Below are 19,485 nucleotides of genomic sequence, written 5' to 3'. Positions count from 1 at the left end.
AGCATGTTGATATAACGTTATCGACCTTAACTACTGATTAATAAAAAAATTGTAAGTGAGAATCAACACTAGTACTTGCAATTTACTATTTAAATATTTTATTAATCCAAATAATTGTCACTGTCCAATAATTACTACCTCAAATAATTAAATTTCAGCCAAATCATTTCACAATAAAACAAAACTGAAATTAGTAATGTCGAGCCAATAAATCCGAAACATACAAACTGGATGGGATTGAAACCAATGTCACTTAATTGGCATTTTAAAAATTAAATTCAGTTTAGTTGAATTTTAACGATGACTCGACGGAAAAGACCAAAACCATCAAATTGGTTATTTAATTTTTAAAACGATTACATTTCCACAGGAGAAAACACAAAATAAATCGAATGTTTCGCCTCGCAGGTTACGATACGCAGAACGCGGTCTTGAATGCGAAATTCGGAAATGTTTTCGATATTTCAGCGGAGGAATTGTGGAGGAAAATCTCGTTAAGGAAAGTCTTTGAGCTTTTTATGCGATAGAAAGGATGGTGATTTTTATAAAAGTATCATCGGACCAAATCACAATGAATTTTATTTTATATATTACTCTTCTTCATCATTCCAACACGGCCGTAGTCAAAAACATCGTCATCTCAACTTTATCACGTTTATCAACTTTATCACAATTATCAACTTTATTATATTTATATTGAAAACTTTACTGCTGGCTTACTAAACACTAAGTACTTGATTAACATTTCAGCCTTTTTATTTTAAGTCCAATAATACTAGGCTCAAGTAGTCAAGTGATGCAATATTTGCAAAAATTGCTATAATCGTTTGTCATTACATGGATATTAGTTGACGAACTGACAGAGATAAATCGTGGAATAACATTTTTTGTCAGACCTCTAAGCCGTTATCGGCTTGAAGTGTAAACATTGAATTATTGACTGTCTGTGTTTGTGTGTGCGTGTGTGTTTTATTGGGATCGTGCTTCTGTTCTTCATCTGTCTGTTCCCATAATTCTAAAACCGACCGAAATAATTTCTCTGATTCAACGAACACGCCAAATCGCATCACCCATTTAGTTTTCGCACTGTGAGGGCTGGGATATTCTTATTCATCCATAAATCAAGCATAAATCCTCTTTATTACTTATTTTGAACGCGTTCGTTCGCAGTGAATACCTTTGCGTGTCGTATCGATTACGGTATGAATATGGATGTTCATTTGACTGTGTAAACGACAGATTCCATTTAGAGTTACTTTTCAACCACAAAATCATCGTTTTTATAGATTGATTATTCATCAATAAAAATATGAATGTTACAAAAACCAATGAAAAAATTACATTATTTTAAACTTTAATTAAATAGATTCAAATAAATATTAAATAATATTTATGTGAATGTTTATTTTAGTTAATATACATTTTTATTGTTCTATGAGTTGATAGTATAGAACCGTGGCACGTAATTTAAACAGTTGACAAAAATTATAAATTTAAAACATCTAACAACGAACAGCGTCAAATTTATCCCTGTAAAAAAATGAATAAATAATTCAACACCCAGAGAGAAACTGAAGCAAAAGCGACACCGGAGAACGTTGATGTGCGCTCTATTAAAATTTTACTAAAAATTGGATTATCAACCGTGACCGAGGGTTATACAGACATCCAACGCAAAAGGTGACAGCTGCACGTCGAATTAGCTTCGTTACACCATCATAACGTTGACCGAAACTTTTTAATTGTTTTTGGATAAGCATTTTCATTTCTTCCCTCCTTCAAGTTTTCAATGTTATTCACCGCTGAAAACTTTTAATGACCGTTTGCTGCTTAACATGAAAAATGATGAGCCTAATTTTTCGTTGTAATTCGAGATAGATTACAATTTTTTTTTAATTTTTTATGAAAATACTTAAAAATTTGAAGTTGAAAAACTTGTTGTTTGTTTTAATATTGCGTTTAAGTTTCACAATGTCTAAGTGAACATCCATTAATGTCTCGACTAAGAAAATTCGCCAATTAATTATATTTAAATGGAAACGAATTATTGGGCATTAGGATGGTATTTCCAAGAGAGAAATTGCTGGAAGAGACAATCGGCGTGTATGGAATGTAGAAACGTGAAGTCATGTCAGTGTTTCAGGACAATCAAGAGTTAATACAGAACCGAATCGATCTTGCCGATATTTGTGATCGATATCAGCTTATAAAGTCCTATGTAGATCTCAACATCGGCGTCAAGGATAAATTAATAAATATTAATGTTTATATTTTTTATCAGTTCTAAAATTTTCAGCTATATTTCACTATTTGAATTTTAAGTAAACTTATCTATTATTTGTTTTTAGATGTTTTCACATATTTTTTGTTAATTATGTGTGTAAGTGGAAAAATTTCTAAAAATAACTTAAAATAACTTCCTTTCTTTCACAATAAAATTAATTTACTGAATTGCGACTAATTTGCTTTCTCTAATGTCCATAATTTAAATATGTTTTATATTTTAATAAAAATAATAAACTGTAAAATGAGGAAATTAAAATGAATAAATGTTTAAAACAACATAATAAAATATGTAAATATCCATATTTTCAGTCGCTGATAATAATGAATAACTCAATGTAAATTCGATTAAATATTAAATTATAAATTATGAATTATAAGTTTTAAAGCAAGCATTTGTTCCTCAATACTTTTTTTTTACTATTTTTTGAACATTACGTTCAAATAAAAACTTTATTTCTTACGTTAAAATGTCTTGTCAAAATTTATTCAGATAAACGTAAGCGTCTTCTGCCTGGAAAACAGGATAATACAAATTTCATTCGACGTGCACCATGTTATTGTACATTTTCAGACGTTATCCAATCCGCCGCGCTGCGACACTCCCAAAATAGAAACCACACACGGATGGCAGCATCAAAAAACTTTTTGCAATTTCCACTACATCTTTTCCATCAACCGAAGCCATTTCCTCCTAATTAAAAACGCCACGAACTAATCAGCCGCTGAAAATAGTCGGATTAGAATGAACCGTCGGATTTATTTATTTATTAAAACGTCGGAGGAAACAACAGGAAGCCGCCCACCCTCCGTCTTCGATTGAGTCGAAAAACGTGTTCGTTCTAAATAACAAAAACACACCCCAATCACTGAATGTTTTGTTTTTAGTCTATATATTTTTTTTTTGTTGTTGTTCTCGTTGTTTATTAATGGAGGTCGGTCGCCGCGGGACGACTAAAATAAAAAGATGTTATTTATAAATCTGGTCTCGTAAGGGCGTGGCAAAATGCGTTTGTGCGTTATAAAAAAAGGATTTTAACCGTTGGGTGTTTTTTTTTTTGTTTCTTAGTATATGTGAGTATTAAAGTAATAATTTTGAGAGGGAATGCCCTGAGGGAGTTCAGGCGAATTGTTTTTGTTTCAATGTTTCCAACTCCCTTAGGAAATTATGCGTTATTATTGATTAGGAATTCAATTATTTAAATTTCCTCCTGCATCCAGAACCTCGAATTGTGATTGATTACTAAACTGGGTATATTTATTATATTTTGATTGTTTGGTGCTGATATATCACTAAAATGTATTTAAATATAGATGTATTAAAAATTATGAATTCAAAAAATGTAATGTAATGTAATTGACTTTGTTAGTCATTTGTAAAGTCACTTGTCCAATTATTATTACAATACATATTTGAAAAAAATAAAAATACAAGCGCTAGAATTCCTTTTTATCTATTGTTTTTAAAATTAAATAAAATAGAAAAATTAATTAGTAAGTAGCCAACATTAATTGATACATTTTATTAAAATATTTTAAGTATATAATTTGTAAAATTAGTTACAAAATAACTATTTCAATAAATAATTAAATAAATACTTATCAAATCTGGTAAAATGTATCAAGCACATATTAAGTTTTGTCCATTACTTTTATAATTGGATAAAATGAAAAATTAATTAGTAATTAAAATAAAAAATCCACAATTTTATATTTCATAAGTCAACAAAATATAATAATTTATGTTCATATTATTATGTAAGAAATTTTATTAAGAGTATGTTAAATGAATGTCAACAACAAGTTTAAAATTTGCCACAGAAAAAATATGTTCATATTGTTGAAGTGAAATCTATAATTATAACATTATTAACTGCAAACTGAGTAACTTGAAACGTCAGTAAAATGTTTATATCGATTTACATTTTACTTGATACAGCAATATTTCAAAGTTTACATGAAAAATTATATTTAATAGTGGTCATAAATTTATTTAACTCTGCATAAACTTATTTGTATATTTCATAAAAAAATAAATCTAAGTTAATTACATTTTGGTATTATTTGAATAAAAAAATTTTGTTACTAAAATATCAATACAAATAATAATATAAAATACGTTTGGTACATGAAATAAAAGAAATGAATAGAAAATAAAAATATGATACAGAATAACTGCCAGTTAACTCTAAATATGATAATTGTTTGATTTGAATTTGTTCTAATATAATAAAAACACACATAAAAATTGTGTTATGATCAAACACTTTGAAACCAATTTGTGAAACCTACGATCTCATATATTCGCCCACTTTTCCAACAACGTAAGAAACTCGCTCACTTCTCCTTTAACGAGAATTTTCTCCGAACTTCTTTTTTATACTAAAAAGAAAAATAAACGAAACATCGACAATTTCGGATTCAAGAGTGGGTGCGCCGCGACTCAAACAAATGAACCTTGTTCGATTTATCTTCCAACTAGTTTCGTCCCGTCGAAAAGTAATCGGTTGAAACTCTAAACAAACTGATGGTTTCGATTTGTTTTGTAGGTAGTGAAATTCAATAACAATCAAGTTTAAATTAATTTATAATGGGCAAAGTACGTGGGTGTACTGTGATCTTCCAATTATAAGTCTAGGTTCGAATGAAATTTTAATTACTGGTACATGAAAAAATATTTAACAATTTAAAAAATATTAATTCAATGTTTTTTTAGAGTTCCATTTATAATTCATTTTATTCAAAAAATAACATTCAATATGATTTTCCATTGAATATTTTACATATTGAATAAAAAATATTACCTGTAGCAGTTTTTCTGTGATTGTAAAAAATATTCTGATTTAACGTTATTTAATTAACTAAACCGGCAACAAAAGGTTTTACGATTGTACGAAACATGAACAATTTAATTTAATGAGCTTATCTACTAGCAGATATTTATTCATATAATAGCTATCAAATGTAAAATACTACTTGGTTTTGCTACAAATCGTTACAGTTAACCAAATACGCTTTACATAATTAAATTTTAATCCTGTTAAATGTCAATGCGTATGTTTAGTCAACGATATGTATTTTTAGTTTTGTATACAATTAAAATTATTATGTTTTAACTAATTTGATTGTTTATGTTCAAGAATAGAAATAATGGTTCTTTAAAAATAATGCGCAAATTCTTTGTTTTCAAATATATGTTGTTTATTAATTTTAAGTAAAGGGGCAGCTATACATAAATTATATGAAATAACAAAGTGTGGTGATTTGGGCGGATTTATAAATGTTTGATTACGGCAAACCACAGATTTCCGATGAATTGGGTTTCGTCCCTATTCAAGTAACTATTAATCTGTTCTCTATAGTTTACAAACACAATATGTATTTTGCTTTTATCACTTTATTTTGTTGAGTAATAAAATGAAAAATGTCTTGCTTAATTTTTATTTTAAAAACAGAATAGTTTTAGTTGGTGAGATCAAGATCTACTATAATACTATTAATAACATTAATGAAACAACTCTAAAACTACCTTTTCAAAAAAGTCTAGTTTTTATATCAAATTAATATAGGTAGCAGTAGAGTAATCCTAAATATTTAATACTACCCTCTGTCTAATATATATCACGCTTCGAGATTTTAAATTAATTCGTAATATAATATTTGCTTCAAATTATTAGGGCATAAGTTGTAAAAGACTACATTTCTATATATTTATTATATTTCATTAAATATTGTTTATTTGTGATATGAACATCTGGATTGATTTATCCAATAAACGAATATATTTATAATTAATAAATAAATTAAAGTATGTAAAGTAATGATATTTAATACTTTGAACTTCAGATAACAATTTTCAACTAAGTTGAACCAACTAGAGCCCGGGAAAATTATCGAATTATCATTTTACTTAAGACACTGGAAGAATATTTTGTATACTTATAAGAACTTTTATAAAAATAGAAACCGTAATAAATTATTTTCGCCACGACATGATCCCTTTAAACGACGACAAGCCACTAAATCATGGAAAATTTTTATTTGCCGAGCGACATATACAGTTAGCTGTGGATGCTCCTTTTATTACACAATTATCAGCCAGTCGTAAACCTACTACGTGTTAGATCCACTTTCCTGCGTGATTTTCCCATAAAAATATTATGTAGAATACTATAAGGATATTTATGACAGAATTTACGTACGTATTTTACACACCTATTTTCACAATTAGACTTTTTATAATATCAGACACGTCTAAATTTTATTATACATGACTATTATAAAATGTAAACGCTTCTGTCTAGTTTATTAAGAAAACAATTTAAAGCAGGAATATGTTGTTTCAGGACGCCCTAATAAGACGTTTGGGCAGCAATGCTTACCCCTTTAGCATGGAAATTACCCCATTGGCACCGCCCAGCGTCCAGTTGGTGCCTGCCAAGGAATATAATGGGGCACCAATCGGCACCAGCTACGACATTAGGGCCTATGTTGGTAAGTTCACCACATAAAAAGCAATTTTATCATAAAATTTATTACACAAATTGATAAATTTTAATTAAATATTAACATATAATTAAAATTAAATAATCCCCGCATGGAATAAATGTCCACGTCTATAGTAATCATAGCAGCAAATGTTTATCACATAATTTTAACAATAAATCAAATCTAGTTGTGATCAAAGGGCCTTAATCAACGGGTGGTTAATTAGCAGATCCCCTTTGTCATCGGTAACAAAAGTTTTCTATCTGAATGTGATCATTTCCATAACAGAGTCTTGTTGTGGCTTACCAGAATATATGTGCCAGAAACAATGCTCATTGTATTGATTGAATCTCTCAGATAAGTTTAGAATTTAGTTTATATTGAGGCCAGAAAAACGCTTACATCTCGGGAAACATTTAATATAATGTGAAATGGTATCTCAAGTAAGATTAAAATATATATATATATATATATATATATATATATATATATATATATATATATATATATATATATATATAATATAATACTAAATATAATGATAATTATAATGATAATTATAATAATAATTATATTCTTGAACAATTTCATAATTCATAATTTCTATTGAGATCTATTGAAAATTATTAATTTTAAATGAGGTATTTTATGTAATTCACAAACTATTTGAAGCTTAATCTAATCTGTACATAACATGTGAAATAGAAGTAAGTTTCAAATGGCACGTACAGTATGTAGATCAGCAAAGTCCTGCAATTCTGATAATTTTTTCTTTCTAAAAACGACTGCAGTTCAACTCATGATATGGCCTCCCCCAAATATAGGAATTGTTTAATATGCCCTTCGACTTCTTAATATCCTTCGTTTTGTCTATATTCAAATTCGACGTCTATTTAAAAGTAAGAAAAATTTAGAGTCACTTGTGAATGCACCATTCATCTTTTCAATTAAACAGTTAACCCACAATGACTGATTGGGGCATCTTAGAGCCCTACAAGCATTATATTGAGTCAATTCCACTCAGATTATTGGGAATAAATTGGTATATGAAATATACAACTCGTTTGCATTTTATTGAGTTTTCGTACTTCTAGAAAATAGTACGTGGCACGCTTTAATAATTAGATTACAGTTTCATTTTATCAATATTTATTCTACTCTCAGCCATACTGAGCAGTTTATATTAAACGAGATTATTAAAAATATTATTTAAAAATAGACTGATTAAAGATTTCCAATGTTGCTCTTGTTGTTTTTGTTTACTAACTACTGTTTAATAATTTTGCTCGGCAACAAAATACATAATGCAACCTGTTTACTTATGCATTAGCGCCGTTGTTTGCGTTTTGGAGTTTCCAACAGTTTGAGTAACATTAATTTTTTCAATTTAAACTTCGCAACTAGCGCAACATCATAATTTAATACTGTCGTCCCGGTAAGTAGGTGTACGTGCCCCGAAATTCGAGTGAGATATTGTGACGAGCCGCGACAATTCGAAAACCACGACCGCAAAAACACGCCGACGAAAATCCTCCGGAGCATCATCGTGTCGCGTCGCCGTCGTACCGGGATAACGCAAACACTTCGCCTACAATATTTGATGTACAATCCGGAATTTCATGTCCGCAAATGCGAGTGGGCAGAGGACGACGCTATCTGGTACAATGACGCACTTAATTTCGAGACATTGGCAAGGGTGAAGGCCGGCGGCGGCACTACATTTCCAATAATACGTAGCTGGCCATTGTTCCGCTTTATCTGTCAAAGTCCCGTGACTTTGACTTTGCTCGCCGTATCTCGACGGTTTTCTTTGAACTTTCAAGTCCCTGTTACATACCGGGATTGTTAATGAAATAAAAAATCCGTAATGATTTTTATCGCTGAACTTTATCGACGTGTCGATCTGCCGAGGAGATAATTATTTGATGCAAATGAAATATGTTGCCTCATGAATATTTTTATTGGATACTTTTTTCAAATGTGCATAATTTCGTCTACAAAATGAATGAAACCATTTCTCAAATAAGGTGATAGTACGGTACTGACATAACAACAATCGATACTGAGTATTGTATTTAAAATAAAAAAAGTTGCTAGTTTATAATTCTAATTTGTAATCGTATCTAAATGAAGACAAAACGACCATTTTTAGAACTGACTTTAATTGAAAAATAATAAGGCGAGGCATTTCATGTAAATTTAGCACCCGAGTGGGTGAGACTTTTCTAGATATTGTCAATATGCAAAATGAATCAACTTACATCATAAGGAAAATAATGTACAACTCAAAAAAATAAAAAATATTTTGTGCAAATAATACCAATAAACAAATTTCTAGATTTTTTTTTTTTCAAATTTATTTTCTCTAAATTTAATTTACAAAAATAGTTTGTATGCGAAAATATAGTCGTTGTTTTCGGTACCAAAATAGTTTTGAAGGAAGAAAAAATAGCTGAGCTACAGCTGACAAAGTTACAAATCGATTTCCAGATTCAAATATGACAACTGAATAGATTTTGAATCACTACTCTCAATGTGATTGCTATTCACACCAGGCGCTAGTTTAATTACAAACATAATTTGATAGACAAATACTCAGGTGAAATGTGGTTTCAATACTAGTAAACTTGAAATAATAAAATTGTCATCACTTCCCACTTGACCAAGGTAACTTGTTTTATTAAATGAGCTTTTGTTTAATTATATTAGTTTATTTTTCATAACATGAAGTAGTGTAAGTCAATCATCATTGATCACATTCAATGCAATGCCTAGGGATAATTTAGTTTTTGGTATAAAAATTTAGAGAATGAGTTCAAGGGTCAATTATTTGCTATGGATATACGATTATTATCATTATTTTTGGCGATTTGCAATCGACTGCAAATTTTATACTTGTGTTTATTCCATTACAATAAAACAAAACATTCCTTTGTAGATTATTTTATTAATCATCCCTACAAAAGTCACTGTTTACCTTTAATTTTATTCGTGCAAGTCAGTATAGTGATAGTTAATTATGGAGCGAAGACATTCAACTAGAGAAGAAACGATAAGGGCGGTGTGTCCTTTGGAGAGTGGTATGTATCAAACTCAGGTTGCGGTGAAAGTCACTCTACTATAACGGCACCTAAACTGCAAATCATACTTCAAGTACATAAATACATAATGTTGCAGTTTCGGCTGAAACTGTGCGTCCTCACTTGTATGAAAACAATCTGCATAGTTGTCGACCTTTGTGAGTTCAACCGCTTTCGTTGAGTTGTTGAAAATTGAAAATTGGACAACAGTGCTTTTAAGTGATGAATCCCGGTTTGTCTAACAATACAATACCTTCGCAATGTCCAGGAAGTGCACTTTTTTAGTTATGATTTGGGGAGGAATCTGTATCGGAGGAAGAACCGCTCTCAATTTGTTGGAGAACTTTTTGACAGGGATTAGATATTGGTACCAATTGTCGTTCCATATGCAACAGCGATTATGCCCAATTTTGTTTACATGCATGATAATGTCAGATCTCACACTTCAAAGATTGCAATGAAATTTTTGGAAAACAATAATATTACTGTGTTACCATGGCTAGCTCAATCCCCAAAATGGAACTTCATCGAGCACTTATGGGACCTGCTTCATAGAAAGAAGAACTCTTTTTTAGCACTTCACGATGCTTCGAATGAGATTCCCCAACAGGACATCGATCATTTAATTCTGAGCATGCCCAGACAATGCAAAGAAGTTGTCACGAATCGAGGTCATATAAATTATTAAATCATGGTTTTGTTAAGTTTTACAATCTAGAAATGGTTTTTAGTTTTCACACATTTTTAAATTATTCGTTTTTTTAAATAAACTTTTATTAGCAGCTTTTGTGTATCCATATTCAAACTAAATTAAAACCGAAGTTTAAAATAAAATGGCCGTATATATTTAAGACATTGCGACGGTTTGTATTTTCAAATCAAAAATGATTTCAATGATTTGCTTTAATGATTAATATCAACCAAATCTTTATTTACTACATTATTCAATTTTATCATTTACATGTTTGCCTCTCCTTTGCAAATTTTTGAGTGTTGTATTTACATGATATATCAAGTAATAAACAACATAATGTAATTAACAGTAAATAAAAGGTATATTTCTGTTTGTTTATTAGGTTTCTCTTATTTATTTTCATTGTACATTTAATAATATTAATGTTAAATTTTGAAATTTGGAGAAATGTTTGTTTCCTTTATTAATTTATCTTTCAAATCACTGTATTGATATTTTCTATAAATTTTATATTTGTTACGGCCAATAATAAGTTCCGGATTTTATAATTCATCAAATTCTCCATTCAGTGAATTCATATATGACTGCGTTTACAAAGCGCCACTCTGTCACAAAAAAGCTATGCAAATGAAAGACGTCGCAAAAAAGTAGGGTGCCTTTGAAACGCCAACTGAAAAAGGCTGAAAATCCTGTTTCGGCCTATTCGAACCGGCTTCAGGTCGCGTCTCAAACGTTTGCCTATAGAATTACGTGGAAAATTGTGCAAATATTTAAGCGAATCCGGTTGGCGTTGTTTCGCCTCCTACGTAACCGAGCTCGCTTCGTTGGCCAAATCAGTTTTCGGATTTGAAAGATGGTTGATTACTTTGAAACTTTCGTACGGCAGCAATTGGGCTGTTGAACTGATTAAAATATAGGAAATGAGACCTCGGAGCAAATTTAAATGGCACCGCGTTAAGTGAACTTAATTTCAGTATCGAGATAATTTACTCATTAACTGATACGGAAGTTTAACACGAAGCCAGGAAATTGTCGTCTAATGTTTTTAAAGCTTGTTTCGTATGCAAATAGAAAATTAAAAACTTAGATCGTGTAAGATCCAAGTGGTCCCTTTGGGCATTCCCTCAGGACCAATTATTAATATTAATTGGACGTCCAATATATACATCAATGCGGAATATTAATTGGAAGAAAGTTCTCCAACTTGGTAGAGTGTTATAGAAGCGATATGATGTATGGAGAGGACGCAATGGGGACAGGTAATAAGGATCCAATAATTGTGACGCATTGAATTGCACGGTAATTCAATAAAAGTTGAAACGATCCATCTTTTCCGATTTCATTTCATTTTCGATTCCAGTATCTAATTAACTTTGCTATTTTTGTACTCTTCGATTGCCATTGTGATTAATGTTCGCTCGTGTATTGACACGAGAAAACATTAATCACATCAAATTTAAATAACATTTCGCAACTAAATTAAAACTTTTATCAAACAGAGAAATATGATTTAAAATTTTATATAATGTAAAAAATGATTTTAAGTGCATCAATGGCTTTTCATATTCGGTTACATGATTTTGTTAATTGGTTTTTGAATTCACCGAGTTTTAACTAAAATGTCAAAATATTATATTAATAAAATTAGTATGTTAATAAACATAAAAAGATGTGAATTCATGCTATTCATTTATACAGAATGATTCACGTAACTTATTCATTCATTGACCTTTTTTTTAAGTTATTTTGAATAATTTTCGTTTTCGTTATGGTTATGGCGGAAGTGACATCAACTTTTCATTTTCAATGAAACACCTCATATATTTTTGGAATTTTTAAATTGTACTTGTACCATATCCCATATCTAAACGCAAAAGTTTTTAAGATACTATTTTTTTCTCAAAGATTGATGGTCTAACTAAAATTTCTATAAAGTTACCAATTTTGAATGAGGAATGTTCATTTTCGACATTCTGCCAAATTTTATTCGTTATTTACGTTTCATTTTGTGGATTTTAGATGCTAAAAAGTTCATTTTCTCACATAAACAATATAAAAAGTCATTATTAGAATTTCCAAATTTTATACGGAGATTCGTTATTTTCGTTTTGTGCCTTAATAAATCAATAACTGTTAATTTCAATGGAACTCCATGTATTGTGTGATCAAATATGTTCCATCATCATCAAAAAATAATGACAATAAAACTGTTCCACAACGTTTTCTGAAGTTTTTATCATATCATTGGTAGAGAAAACAAGTTTTAAGATAGAAAAAAGGAGAAACAACTATCAGTTATAAATGACAAGGATGGTAATTTTTTATATACACACCTCTGAGTGCCACAGACTGATTTTTATTACTTTCAAATATCTCGAGTAATAAACTGTGTACGAAAAGATATCTTAGATTATTGATTTGGATTTTGTGGCTAAAAACATTTTTTTCAATTCATAATAGATACTCTGTACTCGAGGAATTCGAATCTGCAATAAAAACGAGATTATTGTTCTCCTTAAGCAGGAGAGGAGATTTTATTTCGAGAAATTATTAAATTTTTTATTATATTATTACTTTGATAAAGTTCTGGTTTTAAATGTTAAAAACAAATCAACTACAAAAAATAGTTTAATTAAGATTACTGAATTTGTTTTTAAAATGCTTTTTATTTATAATTTCAGCATATTTTGCTCTTTTATGTAAAAAAATAAAGTTATTATAATTTATAATATATACACAGTATTTTGTTGAAGATATTTAATATTTAAATTTAATTTTAATGTGCAGTTTGTACAGATTTTGATATTAAATTTGCCATTTTCATGTTTCAATAGTTTACGTAATATAAAAATACAAAATTGAATATACCAGATATTGTTTTAAAATATAGAATAAAATATGTATTGCTTATGCATTCTGCAATTTCAATTTTATCACAACAATTGTTATTGCATGTATAGATATTTATATTGTCTCTTTTTTGACCTATTCGGAGTTTACGTATTCCATCAATATTTAAATTGACAATCAACTCCGCCAAATATAAAAAAATAATTAGACTTTCCATCGTATAATAAAAGCATTCGAAGAAACGAAAGCGAAACCGCAAACAAAAAGCGAATTTAAATCTAAATTTCGGCGTGCCGCAGTTTATTGATTTTGAAAGACCCACGGAGGCATCGCGGGGCCCGAGAGTGGGAATTTTGACCGCCAAACCTCCGACTTTGTTTATTCTTTTAATTGATCCCGCACTCGCATGTGTTCTATACTCCGACAACGGGTCCGTGCCACATCGATCGGGGGCGGCGGCGGCGACGGAGACGGTGGCGGCACCGTAACCGGCCGATGCAAATTTCGCGGACCATTTGTCCGGGAAAGTGACCCCGGGGCCAGGACGATTTTGGACGGCGCAAACGAAGAAGGAGCGTGCCCGGGGGACCTGAAAGCGGATGGAACTTTTATTACGTTTCCGAACGGAGAGAACTATTTCAAGTGCGTTATGCGGACGAAACGTTTCAACTTTACTCTATTACTTTTACTCTTTGCTAAATTCGGCTCCGACTTTATTTTACAATCTGACAAATGCAGTTCGACTTGAATGAAATTATTGGAATTACTTCGCACTTTGTTTCGGCTTTTGAATATATTATAGTTACTGTCGAATTTAATAGCATTTAAATCACATTTTTAATCTCGAAAAGGCCATTTCTAAAATATTTATGAAAATTAACACTAATTTTTTCATTTATGTATTTATTACTAATATTGACAATTGATAAAAATTTTTTTAACTACTTCACTAAAAAGTGTACCTACTTAAATTTCGAGATAACATGGGTATGTGGGAATACCCACGCAGCAAATGTTTTCTACATCTGAAGTTCACCAGATCTCACCAGATGTTGAAGGATTTTATTTGGAATGTCCGTGGAATAAATGTTATATATTTAGGTACCGAATACCGAGAAAAGGCCCACCAAATGTGGGAATACCATCTGTGGAGGTAAACGTTTACGATGCTAGGTAGACCATCTTCTGAGAAGGCTCACGAGAGGTAAATGTGCCAAGGCGCTCTTAAATAGACGGAGCACCCTGACTCGAGATGTGTTAGAGTTTGATATTTCCTGATGAATAGTCCACGTGCAACCTGATAACACGTTCACACAACTCCCCAACACTTTCCTTTCGCCCAGTGTTAGAGTGATCAATAAACATCGTCGCAATAAACAACGCATTATTATTCCACACCAAGAACATTCCTGAGAATCACGCCACAAACTCACATTTTCAAAAAAAAAAACCTGTCGATATTTTTTATATATTTTTTTTAATGTCATGAAAAATTTGTCTTGGTGAATTGAAGAAAGTCAAAATTTCTTGAAAAAATTAATTTTAAATTTGACTTTTGAGCTTTTTCCTTGAAACTTCATGAACAAAATTTGTTTATGCCTATTTCTTTTCACAAAGTTCAAAAATAGAATATTTTCAAAAAATAAATAAAAATGTAACCTCAAAAAATTGAAAAACAATGTTATTGACAAACTTCTTTTTTTTTTTGAAAATATTGTATTTTTGATTGATTAACTTTATGCAAAAATAGGTATACAGTATAAAAAATTCATTTTGATTTTTCTCAATTGAGAAGACAAGTTCCTAAATATAAAAGATTTAATAAAACATTTTCATATTCATTTTTTTGTTATATATATATATATATATATATATATATATATATATATATATATATATATATATATATATATCAAAACGTGAAATCTCATTTTTAATAAAAATTGTTAAATATTCATAAAAAATTTATTGAGATTATCAAAAAAATGTATGCTATTTTTGATGATCTTTATGAAAAAAATAGGCATATACAATAAAAAACAATCAGAAAAATTTCAAACAAAAATTAATTTTTCCCTGAGAAATGTTATTTTTTTACTCGATCATCGTGAAATTTTGTAGAAATTTGTTTTAAAACGGAAAAAAATTAAAATCGGACAAAAAACACAAATTTTATAATGGTCTTCAAATGGGTAAACCCCTATATTAAACATATTTTTTCATTTTCTTCCTCGAATTAACCAATGAATGGAAAAAAGTAGTGAAGAAAATAATTTAAAATTAAATTCCAAATAACATTTTAGGATGGTGATGATATGATAATTACTTGTTTATAGTCCATTGATACATTTAAAGCACAATATCATGTTTCAAATACTGAATATTAAATTAATTTAAAACATAACATAATTTTCACAACTTCATTTACATAATTTATTCATAATAAAGGTAAGAGCAATGTAATTAGAACCATTACAACAGGAATTTAACTACCTAAAATTTAATCTGATATAAAATATTATATTACACTTTAATTTTAAATAAATGAATGTTCTTATGATTAAATTAGATCAGTTAATATTTTCTAGTGAGGGGCAAAACATGAATTAATTAACGTCATGTTAAGCGCATCTACATATTTGTTTCGGTTGAGTTCATTCCAAAATATGCAATCATAACGCGTTAACCCGATGAATATGCATGGCTTCATTACATCCGGAGATAATCTCCGGCGTTATGCTAAAGATAAGAGAAGAAAAGCATAACGTGTACTAAGCCAAGTGGGAAAACTGCCCCGTACAAGTAAATCGTTACAGCATCCATGGCAGGTAGTAGGTGTTCCAACCTCTATCCCGATACTGATCCCGATCCCGGCTGCGTTGCCAGCACCTTATTTACCGATTTACCTTGTCGGATTATTTCTGCTTGAGGAGAGTTTCTATTTACAACTAACTCATCCGCCCAAAGGGCGTACAAGAGGAAAATTTAGAGTTATTTCTTCGAAGCAATGTTTAATTTTCTGCACAACCAAATTGACTATTTCAAATGTTAGATTGGCACGTTTTACAAAGGATTAAGTACCATCATCATTATTATATGCGAGTTTAACTAAAATTAAACAAGTTTATATAGAGCATAAATTCTGAATGGACATTGATAAATTGCCCGTAATAAATACATTTTATTAACATCAAAGGGCACATATTAATATTCACTTCATAGTAGTTATGGAAATCAGCAGAAATTGTACGTTTGGAGTACAACTAAATGTTATACAGGCATAAAAAACTAGCATAACTCGATTAATACGCCACACTACGAATTCTCTTGGTTAATCTAAACTACCAAATACATTCCCTCAATTCGAATTATGTGGAGAATCAAATAACTGTGGTTTCCTACTTCACTCTGTCTAAATAAAAAATGTCTAATAATATTTATTTTCTAAAATTGGATATTCATTTCTGAATATGAAATTTAAATATAAAACTCACAAGGTTTCTTTCCAATTTAATGAAAACTAAATATGTACCTTGTCTCGTCAAGATATATATTTTTGTTATGTAAAATTTATTTTATTTTTCAATAAATCATTTTTCAGTAATACAATAATAAATGTTTTTTGTCTTCTATATTAAAAGGTCTCACCTAGATTTCTAAATAATTATATTTTCAAATATTAATTTTAGTGAGTCAACTTTTATTACTATTTAATTTTCATATACAAAATTATTAAATTAAAGTAACAATAACGTTTTACGTATGACCGCATTCACCATTTTTGGAACTAGAAATCAGAAATATTGTGAAATTGGCAGATTAAGTTAAAATATCAATTTAATTATTTTAATTAAAAAATGTTAAATTAAAATTAAATTCAATATAGATTATATTGATAGAGACAATAAATATGTTCAATTTTTATTTGAAATTTGAATCAAAAATAAAATTAAAAAAAAAATAATCACAATATTAAAGCAACCAATTATTGTCATATTAGCTAAACAATGACTAATTTTATGACTTAAGGAAGTTACTTTACTTCAAAATCAAGTTGACCTTCTTGTGTAACAAATAAAATTTGATATAAATACGTTGCGCATTCACCATTTTTACATTACGGATTGCTTTTCAGGAACCTTAAAAGATGAAATATTTATTGGAAAAAATAAAATTAAAAATAATCAAAAAATTAATATTTTAGTTTTAAAAATTATTCAAAGCAGCGTATAATAAGTAATTACAATATTTTAATTTTAAACTAAAAAAGTTAAATTTAAAAAACCATTTTCCTACAAAGAAAAATTTAATTATGCAGCCACGTATTAAATTCATCATTTACAAAAGATAAAATTAAAGTACAAACGGAATTTACCTGTTTTAGCACCATCAAGCCGACGCATTTATAATTGTGTTAGTATAAAATTAAAATTAATATCGTGCCAGACCTTAACATTTTTAAACCAGTTAGGGCCAACGTTGTATATTCCTCTTGAGAAACATTTCCTAGCCGATTGTTGTAATGCGCGTTGGCTATGTGATTATTTAGCGCCCTCGTGACCCACTTAAACGAGCTTCAGGATCCGCTTTAATACTTTTAATACCGGATAGTGTGTTACTGTTACCATTTAGAGCAAAACGGTCGCTTCCATGCTCTTTAATATGAAGCTAAATCGATGAAGCCATCTAATAATCTTCTTTCAACACTTTATATCAACTTGGGGATGTTTTATTAAATAACTGTATTAAAGTAATTTCTTTTGTAAAATAAATTTTGCGAGAGACAAGTTTTTTCGCGGCTCAGACCAACTCTTATTAAAATTTTATTCAATTACTCCACGGAACAGCTGCTTTAGTTTTCCCTTGTGCTTTGTTTTATCAAAGCTAAAATAATCTAGCTCCTATTTTTAGTAAACGGTGTGTAAAGAACATTTGTATAACTAAAAAAATAGAAAATATTTTTATAGAAAGAAATAAAAAAGTGTATGTAAATTTACTGTAAAATCTGTATGTTTTACCCCTTTGAACTCTATAAACAGCTTCCACTTGAACTTTTACTTTTTTGGTCGGTCGAACTTCTCGCATCAGAACGCTTTGTTCGACCTCGAAACATCAATATCTTCTTTCTGATTCAGTCAAGTCTTGGTGGAACTTTGTTACCAGATAATTGAAAAGGAAAAACATTCTAAATGTCCTATTTAAAACTGAATATCGACATTGGATATTTGGAATGAATGAGAATTAATTGAAACATGCAACACATGCATACCAATTGTGTTTGTGGCTATGCATTAATCTTTTAAGGACATTTGTATTTTCCTAGAAACATGTTAACAACTACCTGTCATGCTTCTAAGTGAACTGCGCTTAAATATTCATTAAATTCATTGTCTTTATACATGTAATGATGACTATAAATATCAATTTCAATTTATCTATTTGAATTGATTTTTTGTTACTATTAGAAATTTAATTTTCTGGAAGCACATACTAGCACTTGAATGAAAATTATAGATTTATAATACCAGCCCCTACTACTAGGTATAAAAATATTTGTTATTGAATCAGGTAAAGCTATATTTCTTCCAATCTAAACATATTAAGTACCCGTTGGATGGACAATTAAATCATCTTTCTAAACTTCTCCCTCAATGTATAACCACACCTTTATCATCGACTTAATTTTAGGACTTCTTAATTCAGTTCCCTTCAATAATATTTTGAATCCCCTCATAAACGTCGCTTCCGGCCTCACGTGCCGGTTACCGTTTTGTAACGTAATAAAGTTAGGCACCCTGAATGCGAGTTGCGGAATGTGAAAATATTTGGACTGGCAACTAGGCCTATTCGCTACGAACTGCAGATCGAAAACGAGAGCCGTTTGGGTCTCCCTTCGCAATGATAATGTAATGTAGGACCGCACACACACATACACCGACGTCTCGAGGGAAAATTGAATGCGATCAGGACCTTCGATCTCCGCTTTAGCTCAATCCCATTCCGTTACAGCTCTAACTTTGACGTCATAATCTGGATATTATGTGTAATATATAATTTAACAATGCGTGATAAAATGTGCCGGATTGGTTC

At 29.9% G+C, this 19,485-nt stretch overlaps 2 protein-coding genes across 2 annotated transcripts in view; one reads left to right on the top strand and one right to left on the bottom strand.

Moving 5' to 3' along the window:
* Window positions 1–19,485, bottom strand: part of LOC109593853 (14 kDa phosphohistidine phosphatase) — a 36,702-nt gene that overhangs the window by 3,156 nt on the left and 14,061 nt on the right. The gene's annotated exons all lie outside the window — the stretch shown is intronic.
* Window positions 1–19,485, top strand: part of LOC109606221 (arrestin homolog) — a 69,196-nt gene that overhangs the window by 37,050 nt on the left and 12,661 nt on the right. The window contains exon 6 of the mRNA XM_049964765.1: window positions 6,630–6,777. Coding sequence (XP_049820722.1) covers window positions 6,630–6,777 — 148 coding nt within the window. The remainder of the gene's footprint in view (window positions 1–6,629; window positions 6,778–19,485) is intronic.

Source organism: Aethina tumida, chromosome 3 (assembly GCF_024364675.1).
Source record: "Aethina tumida isolate Nest 87 chromosome 3, icAetTumi1.1, whole genome shotgun sequence".
In the NCBI taxonomy this organism is placed as follows: domain Eukaryota; kingdom Metazoa; phylum Arthropoda; class Insecta; order Coleoptera; family Nitidulidae; genus Aethina; species Aethina tumida.
The sequence above is the reverse complement of the archived record's forward strand: the minus strand, read 5'-3'. Positions and strand labels throughout refer to the sequence as shown.